A 21,917-nucleotide genomic window follows, 5' to 3' on the forward strand; every position below is an offset into this window, starting at 1 on the left:
TTAAGGAGATGATAATACTTATTATATATATTTGAGAGAGAGAGAGAAAGTATACTATACAGTATATAGTTAGGAAAACAGGGCTAAAAATAAATTTCTAAATCACTGTTCAGTCATGACCACCAATGGCTCTCACCTTCCTAGAAAAGATAATTTCTGAATTTCCTCACAGTCTTAAAAGGTAGATGTATAAATGTCCTTCACAAACTATATTTAAAATTTTTAGGACTGGGATGTAGTTCAAATGTAGAGTGCTTATCTAACATGCATAAGGCCATATTTTGATCTCCTCAACTCAGAGTTTTTTTTTTTTCTTAAGAAAAATTTTAGTCTGTCCCTGTTTTATCCAGTAAAAGTTACAGTGATCACATTGAACTGGGGTGTAAGTCACCTACCTGGTCCATATTAAACCAATTTTAGAAGTTAGGATTAAATAAAAGATTTGTAGACCAATAATTGTTGGTTGTTTTTTGTTGTTGTTGTTGTTGTCGTCTTCGTCGTCTTGCCTTAAATCAGCTATTGGGAAATAGTAATGTAGTAGAAAACAGGATTGATGGGTTTGTCTCTGGAGGGGAGAAAATCTCCCAGATAGGCCCACAGATCAAAAAGATCTGATCTGGTGAAGCAAAATGGGAATATTGATCACCTTGCTTCCCAGCCAGCCAGCTAATGTACTGAGTTCTCATAGGAGCAAGGTAAAGCTTTGAGTTGAATTGAATGTGGACTATATAAAAGTGACTATAAAAAAATACTTACTTCTGTTAAGTGTCAAAGGGACATACATATCACAACAACTCTGAGGGAACTATAGTCCTTTTCCACCAATAATAAAAATAAAGTTGAGAAACCTTTAGATGTTTTTCCCAAAGCCATATAGCTACAAAGCTAGGCTTTTAGGACTGTTTCTAAAACCTGCTTGCTTCCTGCTGTACCAGAACTAGAATTTAAGGTTAAAAGAGTTTTATAGTACTGTAGTTCCTGGACCTAGATCATCAACCTGGGAACTATCTAAAAATACATTCCCAGTTTCATCCTCAACATTCTGATTTAGGCCATGTGTGGTGGTGTATGCCTGTAATCCTTGAAATTTAGGAAACTGAGACGGAGGATCCCCGGGTCTAGGCCTGCCTCAGTAATTTAGCAGCACCCTAAGCAACTAGACCTGTCTCGGAATTTAAAAAGCAGGGGGCAATAAGATTTTGAATATAAGTTGAATAAAACATACTTTTAAATATGTCTATTTTTACTTATTTGATGTGACTATTGAACCTTTAAGATTACACATGTGGCTTGCATCATATTTTTCTTGAGCCAGCATTGTTTTAGACTCTTCAGATAAGGCTAAACATGTATTTTCTGTGTTATGCCCAACCATGTTCTGAGATCTTTTCAGATAACCTCATTTGATTCTTGCTGGGTCCTCTTTTTACATGTAATGAAAGTCTTAAAGTAAGTTAAGAAATTTGCCCAAGGGTACACATCCAGCAGGAATGGAGATGGGGCTGGCACCGATGGCAGGCATGACTATGAAGCCCACACTTGACCCACAGGTTATGCTGCACAGAAACAGTTTGGCTGTCCTTGCTGTTGCTCCTGTTTTCTTCACATAGGGTCACACACTTAGAGGAAGGAATGAAGAGAATCAGTATTTCATCCTAGAGGATAAGAAGTGTTTTTACAGTATACTTTAGGATTACCAGCCATTTAAACTGCTAGTGTGTAAGGTTTTAAAGACTGTCAATTGAAATTAAATGCTAATTCTGTGGAAATTAGCATTTAATTCTTTGGAGTGGAAATCTTTTCCCCTTTAATTCAACTTTTATAAGTACCTGCAGAGTGCCTGGCACAGTGGTAGGAGAAGGGGATTCAGAGACGTGTCTGACACATTTCCTTCCTTCAAGGAGCTCATAAGTAAGCCATTTATGTATTATCCTACCTGTTAAAATACTCTGAAATAATTGTTTTTGCTGATATACGTTTACCCTTTCAGCCAGTAAAAAAGAAGAAAATTAAGCGAGAAATAAAGATTTTGGAGAATTTGAGAGGCGGTCCCAACATCATCACACTGGCAGACATTGTAAAAGACCCTGTGGTGAGTATAGTAGGTGTTAGCAAGGCCCCCTGGGGCTGAGGTGGTCTTGGAACTGGAGCACAACTTGCCTCTTTCTATTCTCCCTTTCACCATTCAGTCTGGCATTATAAGTGCTTAATCAGATATACCATTTAACTAGCTTAGGTCTTTCTTTCAAAGAGACCTCCACCCACAGACTATTTCTTATTCTTCTAGGCTAAGAGACTGATAGCACTGGAAACTGAAATGTGTTAATCCATTTTGCAAACTCAGGTCCGATGCCGATGGGCGATGGGCGCAATGTCGGGCTGCCTAGAGCCTGGTGAGACTTCAGCTCCATGTCTTCTGTTTGAAATCCATCCCAAAAAATGACCTAAGTGTGGTGACGATCAGAGTGGGGGGGCTTGTAGCAATAAAGGGTTCCTTACTTCTGAGGCAAGGACTGCCAAATTCACCACACAGCATCCACAAACTTTGTGCCCACAGAATCTGCCAAGGCTATTACTAATGTGTGTTTTTTTTTCTCTCCCCTAGTCACGAACCCCTGCCTTGGTTTTTGAACACGTAAACAACACAGACTTCAAGGTATAACATATAGCCAACCATTTTAAGCTGTTGGGTTTTTAGACCACATGGAAAACCTTTTTGGGGGTGATGGTTAAAAGCACTTGCTTCTTAGTGGTTTTAAATCAGTTTTTCATCCTTATGATGCAAAATGTTTAAGACTTTAAAAAAAAATTCTTATATGATTAATACCCACTTTGCATATTTTGCCCTTTTATAATGACCCCTGTGTTTTGATCATCACTGGGATTCCTCAGAAACTTTGGGATTTCCTTTCCCCCAAGTGGTACTGGTGATTAAGCCCAGAGCCTCAAATCCCTAGATAAGTGCCCTATCACTGAGCTACACCCCCAGCCCCTTGGGCCATAAATCTTAAGAGGTGAGAAATAAAGAAGGGTGTAGTCAAATTCTATCTCTACAACAATGTCTGAATCCTAGCTCATCCAGAGACTTACTTGTTTCACAGTTCTTAATTCCACTACAACGGAAAATGTAGGTACTCTATTACAGTACAAGTTGTAAGGGTATTTGACCTGTCCTTGTACCAGTCATATGAAGACTGTTATTAATAAATGTGTGCGTTTTATTGAGAAGGAGAAAAAAGAAGAGGAACTATTTTAGAATCAGAACAATAACTTCAATATAAACTTTGTCAGAGAATATCACTAACCATTTAAAGATGTACATGTAAAAATTCTGCAACCTTTTGGAGACTGAGAAGATTATATACAGCTGTTTGAATTTATTTTCAGCTTGGGACAGGAATAGTTCTTTTAAATTGGCTTAACTGGTTTGGCATTGTTCCATCTGTATGCCCACTAGTGATTTGTAGTGCTGACTGTGTAAGTCAAAGATGAGTTATTTCCCTACTAAAGAAGTTCTGTCTTTGCCAAAATGCCTTTTATAAAGGAGGTCTGAAGGTAAAGGAAAAACAAATTAAATTGTAAACATGCATTAGTATAGTAGATTTAGCTTGAGCAATATATTTAAGTAAGTAATTCTTCACTTTTACATGTAGAGATGAAGACCCAAATTCTCTTTAAGTGAATGTTATGTTGGAGATGTAGAAAGCAATGAACAGACAGATCTAAGAACAGTGGCAAAGGAACCAAGTCTTAGTTTGAATTACAATGAGTGAGAGTGAGAAATTACTTTCTTCTTAGCATTATTTTGTGGCTCAAATATTGCATTTGTCTTTGACAGCAATTGTACCAGACGTTAACAGACTATGATATTCGATTTTACATGTATGAGATTCTGAAGGTAAGGATCCTTGGATGTCAGATATCTTTTTAATTTGAATTGGTCTTACCTTTGTAAAATAGTCCCACTGATGGTAGAAAAGCCAGTGAATAAACTTTGTGAAGTGTTTTGGAAAACATATAAGTGGGTTTGTTCATTTGTATTTTTTCAGTACTGGGGATTAAATTTGGGGCCTTGTAAGCACTCTACTGCTGACCTACATCCCTAGCCCTTTTTATTTTGTGACAGGATCTCACCAAGTTGCCCAGGCTGGCCTTGAATTTTACTTTCCTTGCTCAGTCTCTTAAGCAACTGGGATTATAGGTGTGCACCACTGGACCCTGCACATTCAAGTTTTCAACAGCTAATGGTATTAAAATCTTTAGACTTTTGTAAGGGTTGTGGGGATAGGGTCTAATAGGAATATAACTTAGAATCCTTTGAAAGAGATGTTTGTAAGAGCTGAGGGTGAAACAGTTGATGTGATAGCTTCTGCTTTACTTTTATTTCACTTATGATTCAACAAGTAAAACAGCAAATGTTAACTGAGCCTCAGAGGGTCATTGTCCTCAGGATTATATAAAGCTCTGTTTAGGGATTGGTGATTGAGAGTGAACTTTGATTTCTAAAGTGGGATCATCAAATATCTTGCTCTATCAATTTTATAGAGGAGAGAGTTGCTAAGACTTGGCTAAGGTTTCTTATTAAACAGGGTTAACATCAAGCCTTTGGAGATATTTGATCTGTCCATTGGCCCATGGAGTCCTATGGCAAGTAAGGCTTCAGAAAGTTATGAATATGCTTGCCTAGTCCTGAGAATTGTGGGAATCCAAGTTGCCCTTAAGTTAGGACAAGAACTTGGGTGAGGATCACAAGTTCAAAGCCAGCCATAACTAAACAAGGCCCTCAGCTCAAAAAGGTCCAGGGATGTAACTCAGTGGTAAAGCGCCCCTGGGTTTAATCCCTAGTACCAACCCCACCCCCCACCCCCACCCCCCGCAAAAAAAAGAAAAGAACTTGGGTAATGATATCAGTAGACTAAAAGACCAGAATTAATGAACCCCAAAGATTATTCAGTTCATCTTAATTTGGGGGTAGGAAACTTTTCAGATGGGATTGGATGACCTAGATCATGGGTTTGCAAAATTCATTAAAAGGCTGAATGGTAAATATTTAGAATTTATGAGTTAATGGGGTCTTTGTCACACCATTTGGCTCTGTACTTACGAACATAAAAGCAGTCATGGGGCTGAGGTTGTGGCTCAGTGGTAGAGTGCTCACCTAGCATGCATGAGGCCCTGGGTTCCATCCTCATAAATGTAAACTAAAGATATTGTGTCCACCTAAAACTTAAGAATAAATATTTTTTTAAAAAAAGAAAAAAAATAGTCATGCAAACAAATAGATGTGACTTTGTGCCATACCATATTATTCACAAAAACGGACAACAATCCAGATTTGGTCCATAGGCCTTGGTATTCCAATCTCTATTGTGAACTCTTAGCTGCTAAACATGTATTCTTCTTCAGATGTAAGGTTTACATATAGGCTGGTTTTCTTTTGTGAGGCCTATGTTTATGGAAATAATCTAGATTTTGGATAAGAGGTAAAATTGGAAGTGGTGCAACTGGTATATACTTTTGGGTCTTTCTGAATAGAAAGGTAGTTGAAACAACTCTGTAAAGAACAGAACTTGAGGGATGAGGTTGTGGCTCAGCTGTAGAGTGCTTGCCTAGCACGTGCAAGGTCCTGGGTTCAATCCTCAGCACCACATAAAAATAAAGGTAATAATAATAAAAAAAAAAGAACAGAACTTGAAGTTTAAAGACCTGAGTTTGCTTGACTATGGAATCCTGGGAAAAGTCTGTGAAAAATAGGTGTAGAAAAAAAAAAATAGCTGTAGAAGTGATTGTCCTAATCCTGATTCCTAGGGGTGTCTCCAGAGGATAGGAGGAAAATTTAGTTGGAGAAAAAAAAAATTAAAGAACTGTATTTTTTAAAAAATGACTTTAAAGAAATCTGACTTTTATCTGCTCCTCCCACAGGCCCTGGATTATTGTCACAGCATGGGAATTATGCATAGAGATGTGAAGCCCCATAATGTCATGATTGATCATGAGCACAGAAAGGTAAAGAGATAAATAGATTTTATTATCCGCATGATGGAATCTTCAACACTTTATCCCTAGTATCTGTTATGGTTACAGGTGCTTGTTTTTGATAAATATTTGGTAACTGACTAGATTAATTAAATCACCATTTTTAAACCATTGCCTAGGAATACTGTCAAGGAAACAGATGAGTATAGTGGACAAAATATTTGTCTAGACCAGGAAACTTTGTTTCTAGTCTTTCTTATTGAATAATTTGTTTCTGAGAAACCCTTTTCTCATTTGCCTTCTTTTTTTTTTTTACCTGTGAAATGAGTGTAATGGGGTTGGAGATGTGGCTCAAGCGGTAATGCGCTCGCCTGGCATGCGCAGGGCCCTGGGTTCGATCCTCAGCACCACATAAAAGATGTTGTGTCTACTGAAAACTGAAAAATAAATATTAAAAAGAAAATGTAATGAGTGTAATGATTGCCTTGTACACCATTAAGTTAAATGTGAGAATTTAAAGTACATAACTGTGGAGTGGCTGAAATATTTAAAAAATGCTAGTTTGGTTAATAAGCATCCGAGGCCTCACCCCTAACATTGCTTTACATGGGAAGTGTAACGGCCACATTTTTTGAGGTGACCAAAAATTAAGGAGTAATGAATGTTGCTTAAAAGGGTTAAGAGAAGCTTTCGTTGGAAAGATGACATCTTAGTAAACACTGGAAGAATCCCTGCCATGCTGTCTCAGGGGAAGTATGTTTCAGATAAAGGAAATAGCAAACACAAAAGCCCTGAGGCAAGAATGTGCCTGCCTGAACATTAAGAGGAAGAACTTACTTAAACTGTTTTCCCCCAGAGATCACTTCTATAACCCCCAAAAGCGTGAGGATTTGTTCCCACCAGTAAGCCAGTAATGAATTCTACTGCAGACAACATCTGGACGTTCTCTAATTTGATTCATTTCTGACCTGAAGATAACATTAGATTCCAAGATTGCCCTCTTCCCTTTTTTAGCTACTAATCGCAAGCCCCAGGTTGTTTAATATTTTGCTTCTGACTAACTGGCTTTAACTTGGACTTCCCACAACCCCTTTCTCAGAACTAGGGGAAGCACATTTACTGGTTTATTATAAAGGATATTACAGAAATAATAGGTGCACAGGGCAAGGCATGTGTGAAGGGGTGCAGCTTCCATGCAATCTCCAGGCACACCACCGTCTCGGAACCTCCCCATGTTCAGCTGTTGAGGTTCTCTGAACCCTGACCTTTTGGACTTTTCATGGAGACTTTATTGCATAAGTGTGATTATAACATGGACAACTATATAGCAAAGTGATTGGACAGAAAGAGTATGGTCTAATGCTAATAGACTAAGAGGAGAAACTCATCAAATCCTGTCTGTTTGGATTCTTCTTGGCCTTTCTGTACAGTATTCCTCCTAGAAATGGCATAGGACCTCTTCTGAAATAGTGGTCTTAGGGTTAGGGTTTCGGTTAGTGTTTAACAACTCTTTCTCAGAACTCTTGCAATGTGGCCAGCTCAAACAGGTTTTCAGTTCTGTGATTCACCTTAAGAGAAATTCAGTTCTGTGGTCTTCATTGAGGAGAAAAAGGTATAAGAAGAAGGAAAGCAGCAAGAAATCTTGCTTTCTAAGTCCCACAGCATTAATTGTCTTACCTGTATTGCTCTGAAACTGCTTCAGGAACCAAGGACAAAAGGCCAGCAAAAGAGATACTCCTCATTCTAGTTATTTAAGGAATAGATATTATGGAAATCATGAGCAAGGAACTATGGAAGAAAACAAGCTTGTGTGTGTGTGTGTACATACACATATATATATGTATGCACATGTATGTATGATAATGTCACAGCCTCACATGTTAGAACAGCAATAAGGATGGAACTAGGATAAAATGGAGAAAAGAGGGAAATGAGATCAGAGCTAAAGAGAATCAAGTTATGCACATCTTAAGAGGTAATTGTCAGTCCCTGTCTCTGAAAATGGAGAACTTTTTCAAGGTCTGAGCAGAATATTGATATATTCTCACTTGCGTTTTAATGTTCATTGTACATGTATTAGAACAGCTAAAATTTTAAAAAGCTGGCAAGGTTGTGAAGAAACTTGATACCTTGCTGTTGGAAATACAAAATTTGGCATGTTTGTAGTTTGTCACTTTCTTAAACTAAATATCTGCATACCATATAATCCAACTGTGTCATTTATCTCAAAGAAAAAACTTGGGTCCACACAAAAACCAATATACATAAAATGTAGCTTTATTTGTGGTAGCTCAGAATTGAGGGAAAAAAACATGCTTCCATGGGTGCATCTCAAAAAGTTACATGCTAATTCTAAAAATGAAAGAACCAAGGAGATTGAGAACCCAGGTTACTAGGAATTGACATCACGTGAAACATCTCCGTGGTGATGGAATACTTCTGTATCTTTTGGTGAAAGTGATGTGATTAAAATTGTATAGAACTGCACACATGTGCACACATGCACCTCCATGAGTGCATTTAAGACTTATGAATTATTCCAGTATCAATTTCCTGCTTTTGCTATTGTACTTTAGGTGTGTGTGATGTTGCTATTGAGAGAAACCCATTGAGGGAACACAGATTTGCTACTATTTTTGCATCCTCCTGTGGAACTCTAATTGTTCTAAAATAAACAGTTTTACAAGAAATGTTCTGGTTGCTGTGTAGATGATAGAAGGCAACAGTAAATGCAGGGATATTACTTAGGAAAAGGGGCAAATGCAGTAAATCAGACAAGATGGTGGTAGAATGGATTGAGGAGGTAATGGTAATGGTCAAAATATGGCACAACAGCAGGACTTGTTGACAGATTAAATAGGAGGTTTGAGGGAAACAGAAGTCTAAGGCGAATCTTAAAATTGGCCTGAATGGCAGGTTGCTTGAAGTCATCTTTTACTGAGAAGGAAACTGAATGGAGTTGGTTTTCAAGGGAATAATCAGGTTTAGATTTGAGATGTATACAATGACTTACTCCAGAGCAGTCAGTCATTTTCCCTCAAGGTGTGCTGCTCACGCCAGAGTATGGTCATGCTTTGCCTATGGTCAAATAGGGTTATCTCTTGTCTCTACTTGTCCTTTTTCTACTTTTGGGACACATTTTGGTAAAAGTTTTATTTATATATGTGACTTGTGTAAAACTTCATTCACTCAGCAAGTATTTACTCAGTTTTTTTCCTCCTGTGTACCAGGTATTGCGTTAAATTCTAAAAATTTCGAAGGTAACTAAAATAGTTTTAACTAACTCAAGGAGTTGACAGTCCATATTTAAAATGAAATGTGGAAAACAGACAATAAAGAGTTAAAGAAGTATACCTAAGGTTCAGGGAACTAAAGGCAGTGGTTTCTTCTACTTGGGTGATTAGAAAAGACTTCATTGAGGATACTTAAGTATCCCAAAAGAAAATATTCACTAGTAAGTTGAATAGCAATAATTTAGTCCAATGAGATGGGCTGGGGATAAAGTTTAGGGATAGAGTACTATACCATGTGCCAGGCCCCACCCAGTAACACAAAAAGAAAGAAATTCGGAGAGACATAAAATTAGAGTGTCTTCATAAAGTAGATCATGGGAAAAGCTGAATGTCAAGCTAAGTTTAATTATTATAAAAGCTAATAAAGGAGTTTCAGTAAAGAGTGACGTAGGTGATTTTTTAAATAGAATACTCTAGTGGCCCAATGGAAATAGCTTAGAGGAAGATAAAGTTGCTCATGGTTTATTCTCTCTCTTTCCTTTCAGCTAAGGCTAATAGACTGGGGTTTAGCTGAGTTTTACCATCCTGGCCAAGAATATAATGTCAGAGTTGCTTCCCGATACTTCAAAGGTCCCGAGCTACTTGTAGACTATCAGGTGAGAAGAGAAGGGCAAGTACAATTTTGGTCCTGTGTTATTTTGCACATAATTTACAAATTACATCACTTTGAGCCTTTGAATAAGCCATTTATGTAAATCCATAGCAGTCACTTTTATGTGAAATGTAACATGAATCACTTTATTTCTCATAATTTGTGTTGCTTTTGTTCTCATAATGTTGGTAGAATATCAATAGGTCTGTATGATCCTAAATTAAGGGAAAGTATATCCAAAATATTTTTTCTAGTCAGAAATTTCAAAACTTTTGAAAATTATAAGCGAGGTTTAACCAATCTTAAGAGTAAACTTAAAAATGTTTCCTTTGCCTCTCCTAACTTGCACCCTGAATATAAAGATACACACACACACACACACACACACACACACACACACACACACACACACAAAGGTAGTGGGGCGATACCTAAATTTACCACGTTCTAAAAATCTGAAAATTCTTTGAGGTACTTTTCACGGTCATTCTTCCTAGGTTATTATCAGATGCATTGAAGAGTTTCAGACTCTGGGAGTGGGGATGTAGCCCAGTACTAGAGTGTTTGTCTTACATACACAAGATTCTGAGTTCAATCCGCAGTGCTGTTTAAAGTGGGGGTAGAGGATTTCATAAACCAGGGATTTTCTTATATAAGTTTTTTTTAAAAAGCAATTTAAAGTAGTATGTGCACATTGTTATAAAATTGCATGAATGCATAAAAAGAAAAGATAATATGCCTCTGGTTTTTCTCAGAGGAATTTTTTTTTTTTTAATAATAGACAATTTTCTGCTTTAAAGTCAAAAGCCTGGGCATTCACATATGATAACAATTACTTTGTTTTAATGCAGATGTACGATTATAGTTTGGATATGTGGAGCTTGGGTTGTATGCTGGCAAGTATGATCTTCCGGAAGGAGCCATTTTTCCATGGACATGACAATTATGATCAGGTGATATACATTGTTCCCATTAAAAAACTTATGTAGTGATGACCAGACCTGCATCCTCGTTAGAAACCTCAGTGGACTTGTCTAAAATACAGATGCTTAGCCCTCTATCCTATCTCTGAGGATAGAGAAAAGTTTTCAATTTACTGCTTATTCAGTCAACATGACATTCATCTTCAAGTTGATACTTGGTAGCCACCAACTTAGCTTTTTGAAATCAGACAGTCTTTTTTTCTCTTCCGTCTTTTTAGTTTGCAGTACTTGTTTTATTGTGAAATATACATATGAATATTAAGCATGTGTATATTTCAAAGAATTATATTAAACCAATCATGCAACTGTTATTCAAATTAAAAAGTGTACATTACCATAGAATCTCCTACTGTAAGCTTTCATTAGAGTTGGAAATATTCTCTCTTATATGTTGGTTTATATGTAATATTTCTATAGTCCATTTCTTTATATGGATTGAGTTGATACATATCAGTAGAAATAGAGATGGTGTTTTTTAGACTAACTCCACTTTCCCCTTGAAGATCAAGGGGCCATTTCATTCATGAGGAGCTAGCATAATTCTAGCACCTTGTGGAAGGTACTGTTGCCTTGTTCCCATTGAGTATTCATTTCTAATGAATAATAGAATATAACCTGACAAAGGCAGTAACTGTCAGGTGCCACGTAGGACTCAGTCTTTATCAAGTAGTTCATAGAGCATCTGTAAGAGAATTAAACAGATAAGGAAATTAATTAGAGCTGTAACTGTCAGAGTACCAAGGTACAAAGACAGTGGTGGAGAGTATTCTTCATGTGCAAGGTCAGCTTCCCAATCTTCAGTTGGGTTGGCAGGGTGAGGGGTGCAGTTCCAGTAGGGGAACATTTCAAGGGGAAAGTTAAAAAGCAGTTTTTTCTAACATTTTCACATTGAGTTGATTTGAGAATTTTATGTCAATTCATTCCTGCTGCACACAAATTTGAACCACAAACTATTAGGAGGTAACATTCATACCTATAGGCATATTGGTCCCTTTCTGTTAATTTGATTGTGGTTGTTGATTTAATCATGTAATGTACTTGTGGTTTGGGTTTTTGTCTTTCTTTAATACTAGTTGGTGAGGATAGCCAAGGTTCTGGGGACAGAAGATTTATATGACTATATTGACAAATACAACATTGAATTAGATCCACGTTTCAATGATATCTTGGGCAGGTAAGTCCATAAAATCTGTGCATCTCTGACATAATTGCTTAGGTTTGAGCTGACGCTTTGGATTCTTGAAATAGTTCTGTTGGTTTTGCCAGCAATGCTAGAGTGCCCACGTTCTGGTGCTGCAGGATGCTGCATTGAACAGGCTTGTAAAGCATTGGGTTGAATGACTATTTCTCACATTCACTTAGAGGATTTTAAGTATGAGGATTGTAATAAGAGAATTCCTGTGAAATTAATGAAACGGGTTTTAGAGTAAGGGTTACAGTTGAGGCACAAATCAGAATCTCTCTTGATTTAGGTTTTAACAGAAATTTGTGGACTTTCCTAATGCAAGGGCTTCCGCTCGCCAAGTGGCAAAGTTGTCGGGGATGTGTGTGGGAACAGGAAAGAGGTCTAGTTAGCTCAGCCTCCTGCCCTCATTACTGCAAGGAACATTCACAACATCCTATAAAATAACCTGAATTCATGGATCTTAAAATTGGAGGACTCGGATTTCTCTTTTTTGTAATTCTCCTACTTTCAGCCTCCAATTAGCTTTGTCATCTTCTCACCCCACCCCACCCCTACTGTGGTAGAGTGGTACAAGACTGCTATCTTGAATTTTGCCTTTCTTTTCTGTTGGCTGAGGAAGATGTAGCAATGAAATATTGGGCTTATTTATCCCTGTGATCCATTTCTCATTCCCCTTTTGTCCTTGTAGACACTCTCGTAAGCGATGGGAACGCTTTGTACATAGTGAAAACCAGCACCTTGTCAGCCCTGAGGCCTTGGATTTTTTGGACAAGCTGCTGCGGTATGACCACCAGTCACGGCTCACTGCAAGAGAGGCCATGGAACATCCCTATTTCTGTGAGTCTTAACTGCACACAGCCTGTGGAGGCTCTCCCATCACTTCCCAGCAGAATGTGAGAAGTGAGGCAGAATGTATGCTGTGAAGAAAGCTCTGCTCCCTTGGTCCCTTTGGAGAGAGCTGCAGTCTAGCTCCTGTTAGCTCCCTGCAAGTTACTTGGCCCACATTGAGCCTCGGTATCTTCAAGTGGACATTGATAGCAACCATTGTGCAAATTTAGGGGGAGGTTTCAAATCTATAAATTTACTGTTTAGAGGGTGGTCTGGAATAGTTGAATTAGAAATGAACAGTACTACATCTGTCCTTTCTCTGGTAATCATTTGTTGGGGAGACCCAGTAAGGCTTATAATATTATAGGTAGACTTTGATTTATGTTTATGACTATAGCTAATTGTGCTATCCTGGATTAAATGCTGCTACAGTGACAGGATTGTTCCCTGAGGAGTGTTGTCTTGATCAAATTAGACTGTATTTGTTTCCATTAAGCCCCAACTTCATGACTACCAACTTAACATCTTAAGTTAGCGCTATTATGGTAATTACCTTAACTTCCTACGATTTGGTTTCAGAGTTTACCTTTGTCACCATTGGACAGAAAAGGTATTTCTGCTTTAAGCTACTTGTCTTAATTTATGGTGAAGGCAATTACTACCTTAAGTTCCAGGAATAATATGGAGTAAGATAAAATGCAAAGTTTGAAGGTGGCTACTATAAGGCCCCCCAAGGCAGGTTAGTTTAGCCTTCAAACAAAACAGAGCCTAACCTTTTGTCTCTTTTCTAGACACTGTTGTAAAGGACCAGGCTCGAATGGGTTCATCTAACATGCCAGGGGGCAGTACACCTGTCAGCAGCGCCAATATGATGTCAGGTCAGTTTGTTGGTATATTCCCATTTAAAATGTAGAAGTCTATTACTGTTAGTTTCATGCCTTCTTTGGGCCTGATTTTTTATGTATCTTCTCTGTGGGATGTCCTTGATGACAGACCGGCCCATGTGGCTTTTCCCATCAGGTCTCAAGGTGCATTTTATACTTAAATTTACTTTAGTGACACTCTCTTGACTATGGAGTGTAATTCATACAAAAAATGTACAATTATTCAAAAGTATCTATAGGCCCATACCCTAAGAATTATGCATTCAGATAACATCCAAGTGGATACACTGGTGATTATAAGGCATTTACTCATATATCCTCAAATGATTGCTGTATTCTTTGTACTGGGGACCAGTGATACCCAGGGCCACATGCATGTGAGGTAAGCATTGTATCACTGAGCTACATTCCCCAGCCATTTCATTTTGGTTTTTTTGTTTTGTTTTGTTTTGTTTGTTTTGTTTTATTTTGTTTTTCCTGGTGCTGGGAATTGAACCCAGGAGCACTTTACCACCAAGCAACATCCTTGGCCCTTTTTTTTATCCTGAGAGTCTCAGTAAGTTGCTAAGGCTGGCCTCAAATTGCAAACTTCTGATCTCAGTTTTCTAAGTATCTGGGATTATAGATGGGTGCCACTGTGCCTGTCTCAATTCTTTTTTTTTTTTTTTTTAAAGAACTAGCTGTCGTTTATTTTTTATGCTCTTAAAGTATTTTACCTATGTGCACAATAATGTACAGCCGAGATTACTTACTTGAAAACAGTTATCAGTAGGGAACTGGTTAAATCAGTTATGGGGCATCTGTTCAGTGGGATATCATGTGGCTATAGAAAAGAATGAGTAAGTGTTTCATGTTCTGTTAGAGATCTGATTCCAAGATAATGGGTAAAAAATTGACCGGGAGGGAGCCTTCATTAAAGAAAAGAGTCTAGGAAAAACTAGTGACTGCTGTTGCCGTGCTTGGTATCTCTGACTCACTGTTAGCTGTTTTCTTTCAGGGATTTCTTCAGTGCCAACCCCATCGCCCCTTGGACCTCTGGCAGGCTCACCAGTGATTGCTGCTGCCAACCCCCTGGGGATGCCTGTTCCAGCTGCCGCTGGTGCTCAGCAGTAATGGCCCCATCTGTCTACTGATGCCTGAGCAGAGGTGGGGAAGTCCACCTTCTCCTTGATGCAGCTTGCGCCTGGCGGGGAGGGGTGAACACTTCAGAAGCACCGTGTCTGAACCGTTGCTTGTGGATTTATAGTAGTTCAGTCATAAAAAAAAAAAATTATAATAGGCTGATTTTCTTTTTCTTTTTTTTTTTCTTTTACTTTTTTTTTTCTTTTTTCTTTTTTGTTTTAACTCGAACTTTTCATAACTCAGGGGATTCCCTGAAAAATTACCTACAGGTGGAATATTTCACGGACAGATTTTTTTTCTCCCCTTCCAAATTCAGTTCCTCATGACTAAAGAACAAAGATAAACCAGCCTCAATCCCAGCTGCTGCATTTGGGCGGAGATTTCTTCCCATTCCCACTGTTGCTTCCCCCATCTTCCTACACTTTGGGGGGTTGTATCTCACGCTCTTCTCCAGAGATTACAAAAAACGTAACTTCTCAGGAGGCAGGAAGGAAGAGAGGCAGGGCAGACCCAATCTAAGAGCAATGTACTGCTGGTCACTTACATCACTTTACTCCAGAAGTGCTTCAGTGTGGTTATCCTGGCGACTCTAGTGGAAGCGTGTCTTACTTATGTTGAGATGTTGAATATCTACACAAAGTGCAGACAGATCCTAAAAACTTCTGTTTAGTATGAATCATGTCTTACTGACCTAACCTTAAATCCAGCTCACTTATAATTTTAGTTTTAGTTTAGTTTAAAATTGTGATACCTTCCCTCCCGGGCTCCTTCCTACCTTGATCTTTTCCCCTTTCACCTCCCAACATTCTGTGCTCAATAGCTGGTAGGAGGGAGAAGGCAAAAATCTTTTCATTTTCTTTGACTTGGCCATGTTGAAGTCACTTGGTTACTGGGCATAACTTACTGCTTTTCTCAAAAGAAACATTTTCTATGTAGGTTTCATGATAGCAGCTCTGAGAGCTAATGGGCGGTGAGGCCATGCTGAGTTTCATTTTAAGCTTTCTACCTTCTTTTCCTCCTACCCTCCCTTCCTTTACATGCCATCCAGTGAGAAGACCTGTTCCTCGGTCTTATAAATATATCTAAAAGGCAGGAGCAGAGCCACTATTTCCAGTGAAACAGAAATGGTAGACCTGTAATCGTGGGCCACTATCAACTTTGTTACAGCCCTGCCACCCCTTGCTGTGTGTATATATATAATACTTTGTCCTTCATATGTGAAAGATCCAGTGTTGGAATTCTTTGGTGTAAATAAACGTTTGGTTTTATTTATCAAGGTTAGATTTAAGTTCCCTGTGTAAAGGTCTCGCTGGGTGGGTGTTTCACATTCACATCTGAGGGGCCTGCAGCCCTGTACCATGGAGGCTTCCCAAAGCCCCGGTTTTTATACACCCCTTGTTTGACCCATGGTACTGGGCAGGGCAGAGAGGCCTTAAAAAAGCACCACAAGCCAAAGCGTCTCTGGGGATTAAGGATCCTTTGCCATAAAACTCATTTTGTGTCAGCAGTGCAGGGATTGGGGATGGGAAAAGTCGCCAGTTTTTGTGTGTTTGTGTGTGTGTATAAAGTGGACTTTCCACTGTACTCCAACCACCTAAGTTTATCAGGTGCTTCACTAAGGAAGCCTAGTTTTTTAAGCACAATAGCAAAACCATCAGCTCTGTATTTTCTCCTGTTATTTCATTACAGTAGCTGCTTATGGGGACTAGGAAAAAATTCTTCCAACGTATTTTAAGGCCTAAAATCTTAGTTCCCCATTCTCCTACCTTATAGATTCACGAGCCTTTCTCACCTGGGCATCATAAATAAGCAGTTGTTTAGGGAGTTGACTTTAATGAACTTATCTAACTTTGTAATCCATCTTGGTTTTAGTAACTTTATCAAGATGGTGGCTTTGGGGAATATAATGGTAAACTCTAGAGGAAGCCGATGCCTCCTTTTATAATGCTTCTCAACTGTAGGGAGAGCTGAAGGGAAAACATTCTGACTGTGACAGGATGATTTTCTTCCTTGTAGCCACTTACAGTGATTATTTATTGTACTTGACCCTTTGATGCCCTAGAATGCTGTGAGGGTTACCATGTTGAACTTGTGCAGAAGCTAAAAAGCACCAGATGTGCCAGAGATGCAATTTGTGATTACGTTTGCACTGGATTGTGCTTGAACGGGACGCTTATGATTAATGAATTTTTTTCTTTTGAGGTGGGGGAGGAGGGTTGGAAATCAAGGCTTCACACCCCAGTCTTGTAGCTCAGAAATCTAGTTGTAGCTGAGATTGATGTGGAGAGCTACAGACAGTGGACCTCCTCATACCTCTCAGATCTTGTGAAAACTGAAGGTGACTGCAGAGGACTCTGAAGTGCCACCAAGAGCCTTTTAAAATACATAAATGTTTTTTAAAATGCCTCTTAAAGAGTCATTGCAGAAGCATGGAGAGAGTTGTTTTTTTTTTTTTAAAGACCCATTTGGGTGGGTGGGTGGGGCAAGGGTTTACAGAGTAACAACTTCTGTGTTGTTGTAAATTACCTCATCTGCATACCTTGTACTGGGACACTATTTCTCAGCACTACCTGTGTCTGCATTGCTTAGATGGCAGGAAACGGAATGCCAATATAGAATGGCTATGTTGGCAGTTACTCTGAAAGGGTTTTAACATTTTTTAACCTTGTTTGAAGTGGTCTCTTCACCCCCACCTTTTTAAGTTTAAAGTCAGAAGTCCTCCCTCACTTTGATTTATTGGTTGTAATTGTATTGTAATTGGTATAACTAAATTATAACTGTGCTGGGAAGAAGTTGTGCCATGAAGGTCTTTAATTTTTTTTTTTTTAAATAAAAACATTTAAATAAATGAAATGTCCCTGCAGCCTGAGCAATATGCTTCTCCACCCGACACCGTGTGTGCTTAGATAGCTTTCACTTGGTTTAAATTTAGTATTGGGTTGATGGAGATGACAAGTGGAATTGAGATTGGTTGATAAGCTTGGCAGTCTGGGAGTTTTTGACCTCAGGGTACCATGAATGGAAAATGATGTTGTTGCCAAACAAGACTGTTCAGTCCTCCCCTCCTCACATACTTGGTTACTAGGCAAACCACTTCACTTCTGAGTTAGTTTCATCTATTAAATGGAGCCTCTGATGCCTTGGAATTTAGTGACAGTATATGCCAAGTGTCTGGCACCTGTTAGGCCCTCATAAACCTTATTCCTCTGGCCCTTTGCTATGGAGTATTAGTCCTTGGTCTTGACTTGAACTGTAATTCCCAGTACAATCTCTGGCAAAGGCCCTTCCTTAGTACCTCTGTGTGTATTTAAGCTAGGGGAGACTGAGGTGTCTTCTGAGATCTTTTTCAGCTCTGACACTAGTTTTACAAAGTTTAGCACTTAAATACAAAGGCTTGTTTTAGCAGAAAAGACCAGTAAGTGGCATAAGTCCTTTGAAGGGTCATCTTTGCAGATAGTCCAGCCCTGGAGGCCACTTGTTAAGTCTTGGGGACCTGGATTGAGTGTGTGCTGGTGGGCTTGTGGGAACATACTTGATGACTTGACCATAAACCATCAAAAGGCTGGGGAAGAGGTAAAACATGTCACTGGCTTATCAATACCAACTTAGTAAAACCCACAAAAGTAGACTTGAATTGCTTTTAATTCTCATTTAAACACAGTTTAAAATCTTGAAATCAGAGAAAATATTAGTATCCCAAATATCTAGTTTCCTTTAAGTGTTCCCTGTGTACTGTTATTTTATGGCCCTGATATGTTGAGGTTGAGATTATTGGGAATTGAGAAAGGTTTGGATATAAGGAACTCTTGTGTAATATCTTGTATTTGAAATTATCCCTCAGGATCCAACTTTTTGAATGTGTACATGAGACAAGACATTACAGTGTGACTGTCAGATACAGTATATTTGATGAAATAGCTCTTCAGAATAGGGCTAAATTACTATAGTCATAAAATAGAGAAAATCGGAGATTGACACAATTGGGGGTTTTCATTTTCTCTTGCTCTTGAAATTTCATTTTCACCTATTAAGTACAGTTATAATTAGAACTGACCATTGAGAACATCCTGAAAATCTACTTTTGTCACCACCACCTACAGATTCCCACCAGCAGATTCTGTCCCAAGATTAGAATTAGGTGTAAGGAGTTGTTTATTAATCACCAGCCCTTGCCTCCCTTGTGCTTCAGCTTTAGAGACTGTATGGTCCTAGGTAACCCAGGCTGGCCAGGGCCTATTCCTGGTGAAGGAAAAAGTTCACCGAAAGGCTCTGAAGTGGTCTTCAGTCCTGCCTCAGAGAACATGTCTAAAAACCTTGATCCTAACTCATCTAAAGTGATCTCCCCTGCTTTTCCCACTGCTGTTTCTACCCATGTTCTTTTTCTTCATAGCATGTGGAGGCAAGCACTCTACCAACTGAGCTATATCCCTAGCCCCATACCTAAACTTTTATAGGATTATTGTTTCTTCTGGCCATAAACTTTTCATTTAATACTTGGCCTATAAACTTTTCATTTAATACCTTTTCATTTAATTATCTTTCCACATACAGGTACACTTGATTACCTTGCATGTCTTATCTGGGCATCCTTATAAAAAGCTGCTGCTTTTTTTATTAAAAAAAAAAAAGAAGAAGAAGGCCCATCATCCCTTAAGATTTAAGAGGACTGGATGGAAGAGCATGATTCTTAAAAATAGGTAGTTCCTCCTACACTCCTACTGTCACCATCATTGATTCCCCCCACACACAAAATAAGTAAATGGAAGTATTGTCGCATAAAGAGCATCTCAATATTATAAGGTGATATCCTTGCCCTGAGGTTTGTATCTGTAATTATAAGCCATTAAATAAGCTAACATAACAAGAAAATATTTCATTAAATGATCTCTAGTGAAATCATAGATGACTAAAGGCTTAGCAAAGATCGTAGTCAAATTAATAGACTAAAATGCTGCAGTCTCCCTACTTTCTACCACTTGTATGTAGTAAGACATGTACAGAAGGTGTAAGGATAATTTTGAGTCGGAGTTCATCTTGTTTTATTTTGGTGCTGGGGATTGAACCCAGGGGTGCTTTACCACTTAGCTACAGTCCTCCTTATTTTGAGACAGGGTCTTGCTCAGTTGCTGAGGATGGTCTCAAACTTGTGATCCTCCCTAGTTGCTGACATTAAGAGCATGGGCCACTGTACCCAACTTGGAATTCATTTTACATAGATAAGTACTTTATAGACTGTGGTGAATTTAACCACTTCAGAGAAGCAGCTTAGTAGGACCACAGATTCCCTGCTTCTAATCAGCTCTGGCTAGATGATTTGGGTTCAGTTACTTAACCTCTCTGAATATTTACACAAGTGACTTATTATAAAACATTTTTACATGTGTATCAGATTTTAAGGAAAGCTGTAACACACCCATAAACCTGCTACCCAAGTTAAATCCTTATTACCAATACAGATGGGTCCTCATCTTCCCTTTCTCGTCCTTCTTGCCCCAGAGGTCCTAATATTTTCTTCAGCATTAAAATTAGGGCAAAGATTGCTGTTTTATACTTTGATAGTTCACATTTAGATGATAAATATGGAAAGTGTCCAGCACAGTGTTAATCATACAATAGAATTGGACCAGATTTTCCTTTCTACTTTGATTTGTCTAGTTGTGTAGAGTATGTGTTGAAAAGGATGCCTTAATTGTAGAGATCTCATGATTTGTGTGTTTGGGATTTTTCTTACTATTTTCCAGGAGATGGCAGTATTTGCCAGAAAAAAAATAATAATAATTTGCATTAAACCTGACGGGTTTTGAACAGATGTAAGTCGAGTTTCTGATTTGTACAAAGGCCACCATTGTCCCCTCTTGAAGTTCTATCATTCTGAATTTTAAACTTCTCTGCTGAAAGCCAAGTTTTTTTTCGCCATAGCTAGCTACAAACAATTTTTCTCCCTGTGGCCACAATCACCAGGGACTCTTACTGACCGCAATGTAAGAAACTCTTCCCCAGGTATCTCCAGATTGCCAATCTGTTTCTTGGAGAAGTACCTAAGGGATTTGAATATTTCTGAGTCAGCAACAGTCTTGCATCACCTGCTTTGACAGAGTTGTCTTGTCTCCTCTAATGAGAGAAAGGAAAAATGCAGCAGCTGGTAAGTGGCATCCTGATCCGGCATCTTGTGAGTCCCTCTCAGCAGCCATAGAGCAGCATTTGTATTCAGACTTTGCTTCTGTGTATTGAGCAGTTGGGAGCTTCACAGTGAAATTTTTACAAAGAAGCCTAATTCCCTTCATTTCTTCCCACCCTATTTTGTTCCCCATTTACTAGGGTTCAGCCAGGCTCTTAACCCCGCCCCACACACTCCCCTCCTTTGACTGGTCTTTCCAGAGTTCATTTCTGTATGAGATGTCCTTCAGCAAACATTTGCTGGTATCCATGAGCTTGGCCCTGTGCTGAATACTGGGGTGTGAGGGATGAGTACAAACCTGTGGGGAAATGTTCTATTTTTAAATAGAAAAGTGATAGACGATTATGTAGATGAGATAGTCCAGCTTGTTTAATTCCTTAGGAAGGACTGGGGATGTAGCTCAGTAGTAGAGCACTTGTGACCTGGGTGAGGCCATGGGTTGACCAATTCCCAGCACCACAATCAATGTATAAATAGATTCCCTAGGAAAATTGCAGATTTGCAGTCAGTGTGATAAATTGAGTGAACTTGCATAGATACCCACTTGTATCATAAGCACATTGCCGGTACTAGTCAAAATACTTTCAAATAAATAGCGCATTTTAAAGAAAGAAATCAAAATTCTCAAGTGGCAGAGAGGAAGAGAATTAATTTTGAAGGTGTTACTAGTGGACTCCAAACAAGATACCAGGCCTACATACAGATGAGACTCAGGCCAGATGATAAAGTTTGAATGCCCCTAGGAGATGGGAGGCAGCCTCAAAGATGTTCAGGGCAGAAACTGAAACAGTCCCCTGATACTTAAAAAAAACTTGTCTCCAGGGGAACAAAATTGGAAGAAAACAAAGCATTAACTATAGTTGCCTCTGGGAGAT

The 21,917-nt window shown here is 38.7% G+C and overlaps 1 protein-coding gene across 2 annotated transcripts in view; it reads left to right on the top strand.

Annotated features, from left to right (window-relative positions):
* The window catches only part of Csnk2a1 (casein kinase 2 alpha 1), a 52,877-nt gene extending 36,737 nt beyond the window's left edge, over nt 1-16,140 (top strand). The window contains exons 1-11 of one of the 2 annotated variants that reach the window (XM_021723229.3): nt 1,821-1,911; nt 1,991-2,092; nt 2,606-2,656; nt 3,839-3,898; nt 5,923-6,006; nt 9,755-9,865; nt 10,713-10,814; nt 11,918-12,018; nt 12,719-12,867; nt 13,650-13,736; nt 14,740-16,140. In XM_021723229.3, the coding sequence (XP_021578904.1) occupies nt 3,881-3,898; nt 5,923-6,006; nt 9,755-9,865; nt 10,713-10,814; nt 11,918-12,018; nt 12,719-12,867; nt 13,650-13,736; nt 14,740-14,855 (768 nt within the window). In that variant the 5' untranslated portion in view covers nt 1,821-1,911; nt 1,991-2,092; nt 2,606-2,656; nt 3,839-3,880 and the 3' untranslated portion in view covers nt 14,856-16,140. Of the gene's footprint in view, nt 1-1,820; nt 1,912-1,990; nt 2,093-2,605; nt 2,657-3,838; nt 3,899-5,922; nt 6,007-9,754; nt 9,866-10,712; nt 10,815-11,917; nt 12,019-12,718; nt 12,868-13,649; nt 13,737-14,739 lie in introns of those variants that run through there. The other variant, XM_005320565.5, reaches the window with a different exon arrangement.
* Nucleotides 16,141-21,917: the final 5,777 nt, after the last annotated feature.

Source organism: Ictidomys tridecemlineatus, chromosome 5 (genome assembly GCF_052094955.1).
Source record: "Ictidomys tridecemlineatus isolate mIctTri1 chromosome 5, mIctTri1.hap1, whole genome shotgun sequence".
In the NCBI taxonomy this organism is placed as follows: domain Eukaryota; kingdom Metazoa; phylum Chordata; class Mammalia; order Rodentia; family Sciuridae; genus Ictidomys; species Ictidomys tridecemlineatus.